General features: G+C 48.3%; 1 protein-coding gene across 1 annotated transcript in view; it reads left to right on the forward strand.

Moving 5' to 3' along the window:
* Window positions 1–203: 203 nt before the first annotated feature.
* The window catches only part of mief2 (mitochondrial elongation factor 2), a 52,485-nt gene continuing 33,381 nt past the window's right edge, over window positions 204–19,307 (forward strand). Inside the window, 2 exon segments of the mRNA XM_065000819.1 lie at window positions 204–370; window positions 13,963–14,123. Coding sequence (XP_064856891.1) covers window positions 307–370; window positions 13,963–14,123 — 225 coding nt within the window. The 5' untranslated portion in view covers window positions 204–306.

Raw genomic sequence — 19,307 nt, forward strand, 5'->3', positions numbered from 1 at the left:
TTATGTTTTACACACAATAAATGTATGCGTGTTTTTGGGGTAAAATATAAATAAATACAACTCCCACCCCTTCAGCTGCAAAGACCCCAAACGTCAACGTCAGAACATAACGTCTCCTGCCATTGGTCCGCCCTGTTGTCAATTATATGGACAATGTAATGGGCGTGTTCCTCTGACCTTTTTATTAACAACAAATCAATACATAAAGCACACGAGGGAACACAAGCATACATAGATTACAAACAATGGACAATCGAGTTAGGGGGTACAATATTATATTACAATTACACAAGGACCTTAAGGGACATGCATATACCTACAATTCTAACAGCTTTTTTGTCCCGCCTGCCAGATCTTACAACCTTCACAGGTATTTTACGTGTCATCTAAGAACATGATATATATATTTATTTATTTTGAAATCTAAGAACATTATATATATATATTTTTTAAAATATGTTTTAATATATTTTTAATTTTTAATCTAAGAACATTATATGCCATCCGATGACGTGATACATGTAACGTCTGCGGGGGGGATCCGACCCTAGGTAACGGTAACTATGTATGACGTCGGTTCTTTTTCATGGTGACAGAAAAATCAAAAGACAAGATATGGTCGACTAGTCGGCTAAATAACGGTGCTTTTATATTTTTATTTTAACAAAATGGATTGGAGTTTGAATACAATATAGCAGAAGTTGTAGATTGGTGAGTTGTCCCCGAACAGCTAAGCTAAATAATAACAACAGCTGTAGCTAGCTAACGTAATGTGGCTAACTTAGCCAGCAAACGTAATGTGGCTAACTTAGCTAGCTAACCTAATGTGGCTATCTTAGCCAGCTAACGTAATGTGGCTAACTTAGCTAGCTAACGTAAGGTGGCTAACTTAACCTGCTAACGTAAGGTGGCTAACTTAACCTGCTAACGTAAGGTGGCTAACTTAACTAGCTACATGGCTAACTAGTTTGTCTTGTTCGGATGCAAAACAAACGTTTTGCCCCGCCCATGTTGATGTGCGGTGAGATCCGGGCCGCTGTCTTTTCACAGTAACATTACAGCGTTTTTACGAATAGTTGATTTACTGCTAACCAGCTAACCTAGCTAGTTTCAAAACAAACATTTCAATGTACGGCGCGCCCATCCCACCTAACCAGACCAGCTGCAATTAAACACTGGGCGAAGGGGAGATAAACAGAGACGGTGCACCTCTATTAGTTTTGTAACTACTATCTCAGGCTAGCTAGCTAGCTATCACACACGTCCTCTTAACCTTGTCAATAGATATGGCTACAGCGAGTTAGATATATCGACCCCCGTTATGTTGATGTGTGTTATTGTACTGGAAAAGGGTCAACATTTGGTGAATGAATAGCTCCTTTCTCAGCTGATGCCTGGAATTTGGAATTGGACGACGTGTCTCGGGTTGCACATACTGACACAGGGAGAATAAGTCAATATGGTCCATGGCAGATACATATGTAGAGAGTTTGGACTTTAAGCTTCTGGTAGTTGGTTGGTGGTTGTTATATCTGAGCAGGTCCAGGAATATACAGTAGCTGGAATATAATGTGACCTGCACAAATGGAGCTCATCTCAGTCTTTAAATAGACTGGTCTGAATCCCAAATTACACCCATTTCCCTATATAGTGCACTACTTTTGGCCAGGGCCCTAGCACCCATTTCCCTATATAGTGCACTACTTTTGGCCAGGGCCCTAGCACCCTTTTCCCTATATAGTGCACTACTTTTGACCAGGGCCCTAGCACCCGTTTCTCTATATAGTGCACTACTTTTGGCCAGGGCCCATAGCACCCTTTTCCCTATATAGTGCACTACTTTTGGCCAGGGCCCATAGCACCCTTTTCCCTATATAGTGCACTACTTTTGGCCAGGGCCTTAGCACCCATTTCCCTATATAGTGCACTACTTTTGGCCAGGGCCCTAGCACTCTTTTCCCTATATAGTGCACTACTTTTGGCCAGGGCCCTAGCACCCGTTTCTCTTTATAGTGCACTACTTTTGACCAGGGCCCCTAGCACCCTTTTTCCCTATATAGTGCACTACTTTTGGCCAGGGCCCATAGAGAATAGGGTGCCATTTGGGATGAAGTCGTGGGCTCCGTCCAGTGCCAGGGTAGCCAAGGGGACATCCTATGATCTGCCTCTGCTTTCTGTCAGACTGATCTGCTGAGGCTATTTCTGTCTGCCAGGTGCAGCAGGAGATAAATAGGACACCAACAGAAAACGGTCACGTAAGAGCTGGGAAAGGAAAGTGTGACACAGGCCTGTCAGTCAACACCAGAGACAGAACTGGTTCAGTCTCCGGGACCTAGACCTGTCACCTCCTGTCTCTGGTGTTGACTGACAGGACTGGTTCAGTCTCTAGGACCTAGACCTGTCACCTCCTATCTCTGGTGTTGATTGATAGGACTGGTTCAGTCTCTAGGACGTAGACCTGTCATCTCCTGTCTCTGGTGTTGACTGGTTCAGTCTCTAGGACCTAGACCTGTCACCTCCTATCTCTGGTGTTGACTGGTTCAGTCTCCGGGACCTAGACCTGTCATCTCCTATCTCTGGTGTTGACTGATAGGACTGGGTCAGTCTCCGGGACCTAGACCTGTCACCTCCTATCTCTGGTGTTGACTGGTTCAGTCTCTAGGACCTAGACCTGTCACCTCCTGTCTCTGGTGTTGACTGATAGGACTGGTTCAGTCTCCGGGACCTAGACCTGTCACCTCCTATCTCTGGTGTTGACTGACAGGACTGGTTCAGTCTCTAGGACCTAGACCTGTCACCTCCTATCTCTGGTGTTGACTGACAGGACTGGTTCAGTCTCCGGGACCTAGACCTGTCACCTCCTATCTCTGGTGTTGACTGGTTCAGTCTCTAGGACCTAGACCTGTCACCTCCTATCTCTGGTGTTGACTGATAGGACTGGTTCAGTCTCCGGGACCTAGACCTGTCACATCCTATCTCTGGTGTTGACTGGTTCAGTCTCCGGGACCTAGACCTGTCATCTCCTATCTCTGGTGTTGACTGGTTCAGTCTCCGGGACCTAGACCTGTCACCTCCTGTCTCTGGTGTTGACTGACAGGACTGGTTCAGTCTCCGGGACCTAGACCTGTCACCTCCTATCTCTGGTGTTGACTGGTTCAGTCTCCGTGACCTAGACCTGTCACCTCCTATCTTCAGTCTCCGGGACCTAGACCTGTCACCTCCTATCTCTGGTGTTGACTCTGGTCAGTTGACTGATCACCTCCGGTCTCTGGTGTTGACTGACGGGGGTCAGTCTCCGGGACCTAGACCTGTCACCTCCTGTCTCTGGTGTTGACTGGTTCAGTCTCCGGGACCTAGACCTGTCACCTCCTGTCTCTGGTGTTGACTGAGTCTCTAGGACTGGTTCAGTCTCCGGGACCTAGACCTGACTAATCCGGGACCTAGACCTGTCACCTCCTATCTCTGGTGTTGACTGACAGGACTGGTTCAGTCTCCGGGACCTAGACCTGTCACCTCCTATCTCTGGTGTTGACTGACAGGACTGGTTCAGTCTCTAGGACCTAGACCTGTCACCTCCTATCTCTGGTGTTGACACTGGTTCAGTCTCTAGGACCTAGACCTGTCACCTCCTATCTCTGGTGTTTGACTGGTTCAGTCCGGGACCAGTCACCTCCTATCTCTGGTGTTGACTGGTTCAGTCTCTAGGACCTAGACCTGTCACCTCCTATCTCTGGTGTTGACTGATAGGACTGGTTCAGTCTCCGGGACCTAGACCTGTCACATCCTATCTCTGGTCTGACTGGTGTCTTGACCTGTCATCTCCTATCTCTGGTGTTGACTGGTTCAGTCTCCGGGACCTAGACCTGTCACCTCCTATCTCTGGTGTTGACTAGACCTGTCATCTCTATCTCTGGTGTTGACTGGTTCAGTCTCCGGGACATAGACCTGTCACCTCCTGTCTCTGGTCTCTGGTCAGTTGACTGTCTCTGGTGGACTGGTTCAGTCTCCGGGACCTGACAGACCTGTCACCTCCTGTCACCTCCTATCTCTGGTGTTGACTGACAGGACTGGTTCAGTCTCCGGGACCTAGACCTGTCACCTCCTGTCTCTGGTGTTGGCAGGACTGGTTCAGTCTCTATCTCTGGTGTTGACTGGACCTAGACCTGTCACCTCCTATCTCTGGTGTTGACTGGTTCAGTCTCCGGGACCTAGACCTGTCATCTCCTGTCTCTGGTGTTGACTGATAGGACTGGTTCAGTCTCTAGGACCTAGACCTGTCACCTCCTATCTCTGGTGTTGATTGGTTCAGTCTCTAGGACCTAGACCTGTCACCTCCTATCTCTGGTGTTGACTGGTTCAGTCTCTAGGACCTAGACCTGATCTCTGTGTTGACTGGTTCAGTCTCCGGGACCTAGACCTGTCATCTCCTGTCTCTGGTGTTGACTGACAGGACTGGTTCAGTCTCTAGGACCTAGACCTGTCACCTCCTCTCTGGTGTTGACTGACGGGACTGGTTGTCTGACTAGACCTGTCACCTCCTATCTCTGGTGTTGACTGACGGGACTGGTTCAGTCTCCGGGACCTAGACCTGTCACCTCCTGTCTCTGGTGTTGACTGACAGGACTGGTTCAGTCTCCGGGACCTAGACCTGTCACCTCCTGTCTCTGGTGTTGACTGACAGGACTGGTTCAGTCTCCGGGACCTAGACCTGTCACCTCCTGTCTCTGGTGTTGACTGACGGGACTGGTTCAGTCTCCGGGACCTAGACCTGTCACCTCCTGTCTCTGGTGTTGACTGGTTCAGTCTCTAGGACCTAGACCTGTCACCTCCGGTCTCTGGTGTTGACTGGTTCAGTCTCTAGGACCTAGACCTGTCATCTCCTGTCTCTGGTGTTGATTGGTTCAGTCTCTAGGACCTAGACCTGTCACCTCCTATCTCTGGTGTTGACTGACGGGACTGGTTCAGTCTCCGGGACCTAGACCTGATCTCTGGTGTTGACTCAGGACTGGTTCAGTCTCCGGGACCTAGACCTGTCATCTCCTGTCTCTGGTGTTGACTGGTTCAGTCTCCGGGACCTAGACCTGTCACCTCCTATCTCTGGTGTTGACTGACGGGACTGGTTCAGTCTCCGGGACCTAGACCTGTCACCTCCTATCTCTGGTGTTGACTGACGGGACTGGTTCAGTCTCCGGGACCTAGACCTGTCACCTCCTATCTCTGGTGTTGACTGACGGGACTGGTTCAGTCTCCGGGACCTAGACCTGTCACCTCCTATCTCTGGTGTTGACTGGTTCAGTCTCTAGGACCTAGACCTGTCACCTCCTATCTCTGGTGTTGACTGACGGGACTGGTTCAGTCTCCGGGACCTAGACCTGTCACCTCCTGTCTCTGGTGTTGACTGATAGGACTGGACTCCGGGACCTAGACCTGTCACCTCCGGTCTCTGGTGTTGACTGACGGGACTGGTTCAGTCTCCGGGACCTAGACCTGTCACCTCCTATCTCTGGTGTTGATTGGTTCAGTCTCCGGGACCTAGACCTGTCACCTCCTATCTCTGGTGTTGACTGGTTCAGTCTCTAGGACCTAGACCTGTCACCTATCTCTGGTCTCTGGTTCAGTCTCTTGACCTGTCACCTCCTGTCTCTGGTGTTGACTGGTTCAGTCTCTAGGACCTAGACCTGTCACCTCCGGTCTCTGGTGTTGACTGGTTCAGTCTCTAGGACCTAGACCTGTCATCTCCTGTCTCTGGTGTTGATTGGTTCAGTCTCTAGGACCTAGACCTGTCACCTCCTATCTCTGGTGTTGACTGACGGGACTGGTTCAGTCTCCGGGACCTAGACCTGTAATCTCCTATCTCTGGTGTTGACTGACAGGACTGGTTCAGTCTCCGGGACCTAGACCTGTCATCTCCTGTCTCTGGTGTTGACTGGTTCAGTCTCCGGGACCTAGACCTGTCACCTCCTATCTCTGGTGTTGACTGACGGGACTGGTTCAGTCTCCGGGACCTAGACCTGTCACCTCCTATCTCTGGTGTTGACTGACGGGACTGGTTCAGTCTCCGGGACCTAGACCTGTCACCTCCTATCTCTGGTGTTGACTGACGGGACTGGTTCAGTCTCCGGGACCTAGACCTGTCACCTCCTATCTCTGGTGTTGACTGGTTCAGTCTCTAGGACCTAGACCTGTCACCTCCTATCTCTGGTGTTGACTGACGGGACTGGTTCAGTCTCCGGGACCTAGACCTGTCACCTCCTGTCTCTGGTGTTGACTGATAGGACTGGTTCAGTCTCCGGGACCTAGACCTGTCACCTCCGGTCTCTGGTGTTGACTGACGGGACTGGTTCAGTCTCCGGGACCTAGACCTGTCACCTCCTATCTCTGGTGTTGATTGGTTCAGTCTCCGGGACCTAGACCTGTCACCTCCTATCTCTGGTGTTGACTGGTTCAGTCTCTAGGACCTAGACCTGTCACCTCCTATCTCTGGTGTTGACTGGTTCAGTCTCTAGGACCTAGACCTGTCACCTCCTATCTCTGGTGTTGACTGGTTCAGTCTCTAGGACCTAGACCTGTCACCTCCTATCTCTGGTGTTGATTGATAGGACTGGTTCAGTCTCTAGGACCTAGACCTGTCACCTCCTGTCTCTGGTGTTGACTGGTTCAGTCTCCGGGACCTAGACCTGTCACCTCCTATCTCTGGTGTTGACTGGCAGGACTGGTTCAGTCTCTAGGACCTAGACCTGTCACCTCCTGTCTCTGGTGTTGACTGATAGGACTGGTTCAGTCTCTAGGACCTAGACCTGTCACCTCCTGTCTCTGGTGTTGACTGATAGGACTGGTTCAGTCTCTAGGACCTAGACCTGTCACCTCCTATCTCTGGTGTTGACTGAGTCTCTAGGGCCCTAGACCTGTCACCTCCTATCTCTGGTTCAGTCTCTAGGACCTAGACCTGTCACCTCCTGTCTCTGGTGTTGACTGGTTCAGTCTCTAGGACCTAGACCTGTCACCTCCTATCTCTGGTGTTGACTGGTTCAGTCTCTAGGACCTAGACCTGTCACCTCCTATCTCTGGTGTTGATTGATAGGACTGGTTCAGTCTCTAGGACCTAGACCTGTCACCTCCTGTCTCTGGTGTTGACTGGTTCAGTCTCCGGGACCTAGACCTGTCACCTCCTATCTCTGGTGTTGACTGGCAGGACTGGTTCAGTCTCTAGGACCTAGACCTGTCACCTCCTGTCTCTGGTGTTGACTGATAGGACTGGTTCAGTCTCTAGGACCTAGACCTGTCACCTCCTGTCTCTGGTGTTGACTGATAGGACTGGTTCAGTCTCTAGGACCTAGACCTGTCACCTCCTATCTCTGGTGTTGACTGGTTCAGTCTCTAGGACCTAGACCTGTCACCTCCTATCTCTGGTGTTGACTGGTTCAGTCTCTAGGACCTAGACCTGTCACCTCCTATCTCTGGTGTTGACTGGTTCAGGGACCTAGACCTGTCACCTCCGGTCTCTGGTTTGACTGGTTCAGTCTGACCTGTCACCTCCTATCTCTGGTGTTGACTGGTTCAGTCTCTAGGACCTAGACCTGTCACCTCCTATCTCTGGTGTTGACTGGTTCAGTCTCTAGGACCTAGACCTGTCACCTCCTGTCTCTGGTGTTGACTGACGGGACTGGTTCAGTCTCCGGGACCTAGACCTGTCACCTCCTATCTCTGGTGTTGACTGGTTCAGTCTCCGGGACCTAGACCTGTCACCTCCTATCTCTGGTGTTGACTGATAGGACTGGTTCAGTCTCTAGGACCTAGACCTGTCACCTCCTATCTCTGGTGTTGACTGATAGGACTGGTTCAGTCTCCGGGACCTAGACCTGTCACCTCCTATCTCTGGTGTTGACTGGTTCAGTCTCCGGGACCTAGACCTGTCACCTCCTATCTCTGGTGTTGACTGATAGGACTGGTTCAGTCTCTAGGACCTAGACCTGTCACCTCCTATCTCTGGTGTTGACTGACGGGACTGGTTCAGTCTCCGGGACCTAGACCTGTCACCTCCTGTCTCTGGTGTTGACTGATAGGACTGGTTCAGTCTCCGGGACCTAGACCTGTCATCTCCTGTCTCTGGTGTTGACTGATAGGACTGGTTCAGTCTCTAGGACCTAGACCTGTCACCTCCGGTCTCTGGTGTTGACTGACGGGACTGGTTCAGTCTCCGGGACCTAGACCTGTCACCTCCTATCTCTGGTGTTGACTGACGGGACTGGTTCAGTCTCCGGGACCTAGACCTGTCACCTCCTATCTCTGGTGTTGACTGGTTCAGTCTCTAGGACCTAGACCTGTCACCTCCTATCTCTGGTGTTGACTGACGGGACTGGTTCAGTCTCCGGGACCTAGACCTGTCACCTCCTATCTCTGGTGTTGACTGGTTCAGTCTCTAGGACCTAGACCTGTCACCTCCTATCTCTGGTGTTGACTGATAGGACTGGTTCAGTCTCTAGGACCTAGACCTGTCACCTCCTATCTCTGGTGTTGACTGGTTCAGTCTCTAGGACCTAGACCTGTCACCTCCTATCTCTGGTGTTGACTGGTTCAGTCTCCGGGACCTAGACCTGTCACCTCCTATCTCTGGTGTTGACTGATAGGACTGGTTCAGTCTCTAGGACCTAGACCTGTCACCTCCTATCTCTGGTGTTGACTGGTTCAGTCTCTAGGACCTAGACCTGTCACCTCCTATCTCTGGTGTTGACTGGTTCAGTCTCTAGGACCTAGACCTGTCACCTCCGGTCTCTGGTGTTGACTGACGGGACTGGTTCAGTCTCTAGGACCTAGACCTGTCACCTCCTGTCTCTGGTGTTGACTGACGGGACTGGTTCAGTCTCTAGGACCTAGACCTGTCACCTCCTGTCTCTGGTGTTGACTGACGGGACTGGTTCAGTCTCCGGGACCTAGACCTGTCACCTCCTATCTCTGGTGTTGACTGGTTCAGTCTCTAGGACCTAGACCTGTCACCTCCTATCTCTGGTGTTGACTGGTTCAGTCTCTAGGACCTAGACCTGTCACCTCCTATCTCTGGTGTTGACTGACGGGACTGGTTCAGTCTCCGGGACCTAGACCTGTCACCTCCTATCTCTGGTGTTGACTGACGGGACTGGTTCAGTCTCCGGGACCTAGACCTGTCACCTCCGGTCTCTGGTGTTGACTGGTTCAGTCTCCGGGACCTAGACCTGTCACCTCCGGTCTCTGGTGTTGACTGGTTCAGTCTCCGGGACCTAGACCTGTCACCTCCTATCTCTGGTGTTGACTGGTTCAGTCTCTAGGACCTAGACCTGTCACCTCCTATCTCTGGTGTTGACTGACGGGACTGGTTCAGTCTCCGGGACCTAGACCTGTCACCTCCTGTCTCTGGTGTTGACTGACAGGACTGGTTCAGTCTCCGGGACCTAGACCTGTCACCTCCTATCTCTGGTGTTGACTGACAGGACTGGTTCAGTCTCTAGGACCTAGACCTGTCACCTCCTATCTCTGGTGTTGACTGGTTCAGTCTCTAGGACCTAGACCTGTCACCTCCTATCTCTGGTGTTGATTGATAGGACTGGTTCAGTCTCTAGGACCTAGACCTGTCACCTCCTGTCTCTGGTGTTGACTGGTTCAGTCTCCGGGACCTAGACCTGTCACCTCCTATCTCTGGTGTTGACTGGCAGGACTGGTTCAGTCTCTAGGACCTAGACCTGTCACCTCCTGTCTCTGGTGTTGACTGATAGGACTGGTTCAGTCTCTAGGAGGACCTGTCACCTCCCTGTCTCTGGTGTTGACTGATAGGACTGGTTCAGTCTCTAGGACCTAGACCTGTCACCTCCTATCTCTGGTGTTGACTGGTTCAGTCTCTAGGACCTAGACCTGTCACCTCCTATCTCTGGTGTTGACTGGTTCAGTCTCTAGGACCTAGACCTGTCACCTCCTGTCTCTGGTGTTGACTGGTTCAGTCTCTAGGACCTAGACCTGTCACCTCCTATCTCTGGTGTTGACTGGTTCAGTCTCCGGGACCTAGACCTGTCACCTCCTATCTCTGGTGTTGATTGATAGGACTGGTTCAGTCTCTAGGACCTAGACCTGTCACCTCCTGTCTCTGGTGTTGACTGGTTCAGTCTCCGGGACCTAGACCTGTCACCTCCTATCTCTGGTGTTGACTGGCAGGACTGGTTCAGTCTCTAGGACCTAGACCTGTCACCTCCTGTCTCTGGTGTTGACTGATAGGACTGGTTCAGTCTCTAGGACCTAGACCTGTCACCTCCTGTCTCTGGTGTTGACTGATAGGACTGGTTCAGTCTCTAGGACCTAGACCTGTCACCTCCTATCTCTGGTGTTGACTGGTTCAGTCTCTAGGACCTAGACCTGTCACCTCCTATCTCTGGTGTTGACTGGTTCAGTCTCTAGGACCTAGACCTGTCACCTCCTATCTCTGGTGTTGACTGGTTCAGTCTCTAGGACCTAGACCTGTCACCTCCGGTCTCTGGTGTTGACTGGTTCAGTCTCCGGGACCTATACCTGTCACCTCCTATCTCTGGTGTTGACTGGTTCAGTCTCTAGGACCTAGACCTGTCACCTCCTATCTCTGGTGTTGACTGGTTCAGTCTCTAGGACCTAGACCTGTCACCTCCTGTCTCTGGTGTTGACTGACGGGACTGGTTCAGTCTCCGGGACCTAGACCTGTCACCTCCTATCTCTGGTGTTGACTGGTTCAGTCTCCGGGACCTAGACCTGTCACCTCCTATCTCTGGTGTTGACTGATAGGACTGGTTCAGTCTCTAGGACCTAGACCTGTCACCTCCTATCTCTGGTGTTGACTGATAGGACTGGTTCAGTCTCCGGGACCTAGACCTGTCACCTCCTATCTCTGGTGTTGACTGGTTCAGTCTCCGGGACCTAGACCTGTCACCTCCTATCTCTGGTGTTGACTGATAGGACTGGTTCAGTCTCTAGGACCTAGACCTGTCACCTCCTATCTCTGGTGTTGACTGACGGGACTGGTTCAGTCTCCGGGACCTAGACCTGTCACCTCCTGTCTCTGGTGTTGACTGATAGGACTGGTTCAGTCTCCGGGACCTAGACCTGTCATCTCCTGTCTCTGGTGTTGACTGATAGGACTGGTTCAGTCTCTAGGACCTAGACCTGTCACCTCCGGTCTCTGGTGTTGACTGACGGGACTGGTTCAGTCTCCGGGACCTAGACCTGTCACCTCCTATCTCTGGTGTTGACTGACGGGACTGGTTCAGTCTCCGGGACCTAGACCTGTCACCTCCTATCTCTGGTGTTGACTGGTTCAGTCTCTAGGACCTAGACCTGTCACCTCCTATCTCTGGTGTTGACTGACGGGACTGGTTCAGTCTCCGGGACCCAGACCTGTCACCTCCTATCTCTGGTGTTGACTGGTTCAGTCTCTAGGACCTAGACCTGTCACCTCCTATCTCTGGTGTGACTTGACTAGGACCTAGACCTGACTGACTGGTTCAGTCTCTAGGACCTAGACCTGTCACCTCCTATCTCTGGTGTTGACTGGTTCAGTCTCCGGGACCTAGACCTGTCATCTCCTGTCTCTGGTGTTGACTGATAGGACTGGTTCAGTCTCTAGGACCTAGACCTGTCACCTCCTATCTCTGGTGTTGACTGGTTCAGTCTCTAGGACCTAGACCTGTCACCTCCTATCTCTGGTGTTGACTGGTTCAGTCTCTAGGACCTAGACCTGTCACCTCCGGTCTCTGGTGTTGACTGACGGGACTGGTTCAGTCTCCGGGACCTAGACCTGTCACCTCCTGTCTCTGGTGTTGACTGACAGGACTGGTTCAGTCTCTAGGACCTAGACCTGTCACCTCCTGTCTCTGGTGTTGACTGACGGGACTGGTTCAGTCTCCGGGACCTAGACCTGTCACCTCCTATCTCTGGTGTTGACTGGTTCAGTCTCTAGGACCTAGACCTGTCACCTCCTATCTCTGGTGTTGACTGGTTCAGTCTCTAGGACCTAGACCTGTCACCTCCTATCTCTGGTGTTGACTGACGGGACTGGTTCAGTCTCCGGGACCTAGACCTGTCACCTCCTATCTCTGGTGTTGACTGACGGGACTGGTTCAGTCTCCGGGACCTAGACCTGTCACCTCCGGTCTCTGGTGTTGACTGGTTCAGTCTCTGGGACCTAGACCTGTCACCTCCTATCTCTGGTGTTGACTGGTTCAGTCTCTAGGACCTAGACCTGTCATCTCCTGTCTCTGGTGTTGACTGGTTCAGTCTCTAGGACCTAGACCTGTCACCTCCGGTCTCTGGTGTTGACTGACGGGACTGGTTCAGTCTCTAGGACCTAGACCTGTCACCTCCTATCTCTGGTGTTGACTGGTTCAGTCTCCGGGACCTAGACCTGTCACCTCCTGTCTCTGGTGTTGACTGACGGGACTGGTTCAGTCTCTATAATCTCTGGTGTTGACTGGTTCAGTCTCCGGGACCTAGACCTGTCACCTCCTATCTCTGGTGTTGACTGGTTCAGTCTCTAGGACCTAGACCTGTCACCTCCTGTCTCTGGTGTTGACTGACGGGACTGGTTCAGTCTCCGGGACCTAGACCTGTCACCTCCTGTCTCTGGTGTTGACTGACGGGACTGGTTCAGTCTCCGGGACCTAGACCTGTCACCTCCGGTCTCTGGTGTTGACTGGTTCAGTCTCCGGGACCTAGACCTGTCACCTCCTATCTCTGGTGTTGACTGATAGGACTGGTTCAGTCTCCGGGACCTAGACCTGTCACCTCCGGTCTCTGGTGTTGACTGATAGGACTGGTTCAGTCTCTAGGACCTAGACCTGTCACCTCCTATCTCTGGTGTTGACTGACGGGACTGGTTCAGTCTCCGGGACCTAGACCTGTCACCTCCTATCTCTGGTGTTGACTGACGGGACTGGTTCAGTCTCTAGGACCTAGACCTGTCACCTCCTATCTCTGGTGGGGGGACTGGTTCAGTCTCTAGGACCTAGACCTGTCACCTCCTATCTCTGGTGTTGACTGACGGGACTGGTTCAGTCTCTAGGACCTAGACCTGTCACCTCCTGTCTCTACATGATTCCATATGTGTTATTTCATAGTGTTGATGTCTTCACAATTATTCTACAATGTAGAAAATAGTAAAAATAAAGAAAAACCCTTGAATGAGTAGATTTGTCCAAACTTTTGACTGGTACTCTGTATCACATCCCCCCCTCACTCTGTATATCTCCCCAGTGAGGGGGGACATCTCCCCAGTAAGGGGGGCATCTCCCCAGTGAGGGGGGGCATCTCCCAGTGGGGGGGGCATCTCCCAGTGAGGGGGGAGGTTTCTCCCCAGTGAGGGGGGACATCTCCCAGTGAGGGGGGGACATCTCCCCAGTAAGGGGGGCATCTCCCCAGTGAGGGGGGCTTCTCCCCAGTGAGGGGGGACATCTCCCCAGTAAGGGGGGCATCTCCCCAGTGAGGGGGGGCATCTCCCCAGTGAGGGGGGGGTTCTCCCCAGTGAGGGGGGGTTTCTCCCAGTGAGGGGGTGGTTTCTCCCCAGTGAGGGGGGGGGCATCTCCCCAGTGAGGGGGGGTTCTCCCCAGTGAGGGGGGCATCTCCCCAGTGAGGGGGGTTTCTCCCCAGTGAGGGGGGTTCTCCCAGTGAGGGGGGGCATCTCCCCAGTGAGGGGGGCATCTCCCCAGTGAGGGGGCATCTCCCCAGTGAGGGGGGGTTTCTCCCCAGTGAGGGGGGCATCTCCCCAGTGAGGGGGGGTTCTCCCCAGTGAGGGGGGGGTTCTCCCCAGTGAGGGGGGGCATCTCCCCAGTGAGGGGGGCATCTCCCCAGTGAGGGGGGGCATCTCCCCAGTGAGGGGGGTTCTCCCAGTGAAAGTTACCTCCCTGCCTATACATATACATCCCTCGACAGAAACGGAAAGTCATCTCTCTCTTTCTCTCTGCTTCTTGTTTCTATCAGGTGACTCTGCGGGACAGGAAGTGATGGACTTCCGGTGGGGGAGGAGCCGGGGCGAGGAGGGCATCGCCGTGGTGATAAACTTCCTGCTGGCTAATGCCCGATTGGTCCTGGGAGTGGGAGGGGCTGCGGTGCTGGGCATCGCTACGTTGGCTGTCAAGAGGGTGAGAGAGAGAGAGAGAGAGAGAGAGAGACTTTCATCTGACTGAAAAAATCAAATAGCATCATAATTACTCATTACCGTTTTGTAGGTATTTAAGTCAGTCACAATTTACCCACAATGCATCACAGATTTTATGCGCTCAAACAGGGCCTGTGTGTGTGAGAGAGCGCATAGTTGATACAACGTGCAGGTTTATAATGTGTCTGTAGTTGATAGAACGTGCAGGTTTATAATGTGTCTGTAGTTGATACAACGTGCAGGTTTATAATGTGTGTCTGTAGTTGATAGAACGTGCAGGTTTATAATGTGTCTGTAGTTGATACAACGTGCAGGTTTATAATGTGTCTGTAGTTGATACAACGTGCAGGTTTATAATGTGTCTGTAGTTGATACAACGTGCAGGTTTATAATGTGTCTGTAGTTGATACAACGTGCAGGTTTATAATGTGTCTGTAGTTGATACAACGTGCAGGTTTATAATGTGTGTCTGTAGTTGATACAACGTGCAGGTTTATAATGTGTCTGTAGTTGATACAACGTGCAGGTTTATAATGTGTCTGTAGTTGATACAACGTGCAGGTTTATAATGTGTCTGTAGTTGATACAACGTGCAGGTTTATAATGTGTCTGTAGTTGATACAACAGGTTTATAATGTGTGCAGGTTTATAATGTGTCTGTAGTTGATACAACGTGCAGGTTTATAATGTGTCTGTAGTTGATACAACGTGCAGGTTTATAATGTGTCTGTAGTTGATACAACGTGCAGGTTTATAATGTGTCTGTAGTTGATACAATGCAGGTTTATAATGTGTCTGTAGTTGATACAACGTGCAGGTTTATAATGTGTCTGTAGTTGATACAACGTGCAGGTTTATAATGTGTCTGTAGTTGATAGAACGTGCAGGTTTATAATGTGTCTGTAGTTGATACAACGTGCAGGTTTATAATGTGTCTGTAGTTGATACAACGTGCAGGTTTATAATGTGTCTGTAGTTGATAGAACGTGCAGGTTTATAATGTGTCTGTAGTTGATAGAACGTGCAGGTTTATAATGTGTCTAGTTGATAGTTGAGGTTTACAACGTGCAGGTTTATAATGTGTCTGTAGTTGATACAACGTGCAGGTTTATAATGTGTCTGTAGTTGATACAACGTGCAGGTTTATAATGTGTCTGTAGTTGATAGAACGTGCAGGTTTATAATGTGTCTGTAGTTGATAGAACGTGCAGGTTTATAATGTGTCTGTAGTTGATACAACGTGCAGGTTTATAATGTGTCTGTAGTTGATAGAACGTGCAGGTTTATAATGTGTCTGTAGTTGATACAACGTGCAGGTTTATAATGTGTCTGTAGTTGATAGAACGTGCAGGTTTATAATGTGTCTGTAGTTGATACAACGTGCAGGTTTATAATGTGTCTGTAGTTGATAGTTTAACGTGCAGGTTTATAATGTGTCTGTAGTTGATACAACGTGCAGGTTTATAATGTGTCTGTAGTTGATACAACGTGCAGGTTTATAATGTGTCTGTAGTTGATACAACGTGCAGGTTTATAATGTGTCTGTAGTTGATAGAACGTGCAGGTTTATAATGTGTCTGTAGTTGATAGAACGTGCAGGTTTATAATGTGTCTGTAGTTGATACAACGTGCAGGTTTATAATGTGTCTGTAGTTGATACAACGTGCAGGTTTATAATGTGTCTGTAGTTGATAGAACGTGCAGGTTTATAATGTGTCTGTAGTTGATACAACGTGCAGGTTTATAATGTGTGTCTGTAGTTGATACAACGTGCAGGTTTATAATGTGTCTGTAGTTGATACAACGTGCAGGTTTATAATGTGTGTCTGTAGTTGATGGAACGTGCAGGTTTATAATGTGTCTGTAGTTGATACAACGTGCAGGTTTATAATGTGTCTGTAGTTGATAGAACGTGCAGGTTTATAATGTGTCTGTAGTTGATAGAACGTGCAGGTTTATAATGTGTCTGTAGTTGATAGAACGTGCAGGTTTATAATGTGTCTGTAGTTGATAGAACGTGCAGGTCTATAATGTGTCTGGTTTATAATGTGTCTGTAGTTGATAGAACGTGCAGGTTTATAATGTGTCTGTAGTTGATAGAACGTGCAGGTCTATAATGTGTCTGTAGTTGATAGAACGTGCAGGTTTATAATGTGTCTGTAGTTGATAGAACGTGCAGGTTTATAATGTGTCTGTAGTTGATAGAACGTGCAGGTTTATAATGTGTCTGTAGTTGATACAACGTGCAGGTTTATAATGTGTCTGTAGTTGATAGAACGTGCAGGTTTATAATGTGTCTGTAGTTGATAGAACGTGCAGGTTTATAATGTGTCTGTAGTTGATACAACGTGCAGGTTTATAATGTGTCTGTAGTTGATACAACGTGCAGGTTTATAATGTGTCTGTAGTTGATACAACGTGCAGGTTTATAATGTGTCTGTAGTTGATACAACGTGCAGGTTTATAATGTGTCTGTAGTTGATACAACGTGCAGGTTTATAATGTGTCTGTAGTTGATACAACGTGCAGGTTTATAATGTGTCTGTAGTTGATACAACGTGCAGGTTTATAATGTGTCTGTAGTTGATAGAACGTGCAGGTTTATAATGTGTCTGTAGTTGATACAACGTGCAGGTTTATAATGTGTCTGTAGTTGATACAACGTGCAGGTTTATAATGTGTCTGTAGTTGATAGAACGTGCAGGTTTATAATGTGTCTGTAGTTGATACAACGTGCAGGTTTATAATGTGTCTGTAGTTGATACAACGTGCAGGTTTATAATGTGTCTGTAGTTGATACAACGTGCAGGTTTATAATGTGTCTGTGTGTCTGTAAGTTGATACAACGTGCAGGTTTATAATGTGTCTGTAGTTGATAGAACGTGCAGGTTTATAATGTGTCTGTAGTTGATACAACGTGCAGGTTTATAATGTGTCTGTAGTTGATACAACTGTAGTTGATGCAGGTTTATAATGTGTCTGTAGTTGATACAACGTGCAGGTTTATAATGTGTCTGTAGTTGATACAACGTGCAGGTTTATAATGTGTCTGTAGTTGATACAACGTGCAGGTTTATAATGTGTCTGTAGTTGATACAACGTGCAGGTTTATAATGTGTCTGTAGTTGATACAACGTGCAGGTTTATAATGTGTCTGTAGTTGATACAACGTGCAGGTTTATAATGTGTCTGTAGTTGATACAACGTGCAGGTTTATAATGTGTCTGTAGTTGATACAACGTGCAGGTTTATAATGTGTCTGTAGTTGATACAACGTGCAGGTTTATAATGTGTCTGTAGTTGATACAACGTGCAGGTTTATAATGTGTCTGTAGTTGATACAACGTGCAGGTTTATAATGTGTCTGTAGTTGATACAACGTGCAGGTTTATAATGTGTCTGTAGTTGATAGAACGTGCAGGTTTATAATGTGTCTGTAGTTGATACAACGTGCAGGTTTATAATGTGTCTGTAGTTGTCTGTTTATAAGTTGATACAACGTGCAGGTTTATAATGTGTCTGTAGTTGATAGAACGTGCAGGTTTATAATGTGTCTGTAGTTGATACAACGTGCAGGTTTATAATGTGTCTGTAGTTGATACAACGTGCAGGTTTATAATGTGTCTGTAGTTGATACAACGTGCAGGTTTATAATGTGTCTGTAGTTGATACAACGTGCAGGTTTTATAATACAACGTGCAGGTTTATAATGTGTCTGTAGTTGATACAACGTGCAGGTTTATAATGTGTCTGTAGTTGATACAACGTGCAGGTTTATAATGTGTCTGTAGTTGATACAACGTGCAGGTTTATAATGTGTCTGTAGTTGATACAACGTGCAGGTTTATAATGTGTCTGTAGTTGATACAACGTGCAGGTTTATAATGTGTCTGTAGTTGATACAACGTGCAGGTTTATAATGTGTCTGTAGTTGATACAACGTGCAGGTTTATAATGTGTCTGTAGTTGATACAACGTGCAGGTTTATAATGTGTCTGTAGTTGATACAACGTGCAGGTTTATAATGTGTCTGTAGTTGATAGAACGTGCAGGTTTATAATGTGTCTGTAGTTGATACAACAGGTTTATAAGGTTTATAATGTGTCTGTAGTTGATAGAACGTGCAGGTTTATAATGTTGTCTGTAAGTTGATAGAACGTGCAGGTTTATAATGTGTCTGTAGTTGATACAACGTGCAGGTTTATAATGTGTCTGTAGTTGATAGAACGTGCAGGTTTATAATGTGTCTGTAGTTGATACAACGTGCAGGTTTATAATGTGTCTGTAGTTGATACAACGTGCAGGTTTATAATGTGTCTGTAGTTGATACAACGTGCAGGTTTATAATGTGTCTGTAGTTGATACAACGTGCAGGTTTATAATGTGTCTGTAGTTGATAGAACGTGCAGGTTTATAATGTGTCTGTAGTTGATACAACGTGCAGGTTTATAATGTGTCTGTAGTTGATAGAACGTGCAGGTTTATAATGTGTCTGTAGTTGATACAACGTGCAGGTTTATAATGTGTCTGTAGTTGATAGAACGTGCAGGTTTATAATGTGTCTGTAGTTGATAGAACGTGCAGGTTTATAATGTGTCTGTAGTTGATACAACGTGCAGGTTTATAATGTGTCTGTAGTTGATACAACGTGCAGGTTTATAATGTGTCTGTAGTTGATAGAACGTGCAGGTTTATAATGTGTCTGTAGTTGATACAACGTGCAGGTTTATAATGTGTCTGTAGTTGATACAATGCAGGTTTATAATGTGTCTGTAGTTGATAGAACGTGCAGGTTTATAATGTGTCTGTAGTTGATAGAACGTGCAGGTTTATAATGTGTCTGTAGTTGATACAACGTATAATGTGTCTGGTTTATAATGTGCAGGTTTATAATGTGTCTGTAGTTGATAGAACGTGCAGGTTTATAATGTGTGTCTGTAGTTGATACAACGTGCAGGTTTATAATGTGTCTGTAGTTGATAGAACGTGCAGGTTTATAATGTGTCTGTAGTTGATACAACGTGCAGGTTTATAATGTGTCTGTAGTTGATAGAACGTGCAGGTTTATAATGTGTCTGTAGTTGATAGAACGTGCAGGTTTATAATGTGTGTCTAGAACGTGCAGGTTTATAATGTGTCTGAGTTGATAGAACGTGCAGGTTTATAA

Source organism: Oncorhynchus nerka, linkage group LG15, assembly GCF_034236695.1.
Source record: "Oncorhynchus nerka isolate Pitt River linkage group LG15, Oner_Uvic_2.0, whole genome shotgun sequence".
NCBI classification, from domain to species: domain Eukaryota; kingdom Metazoa; phylum Chordata; class Actinopteri; order Salmoniformes; family Salmonidae; genus Oncorhynchus; species Oncorhynchus nerka.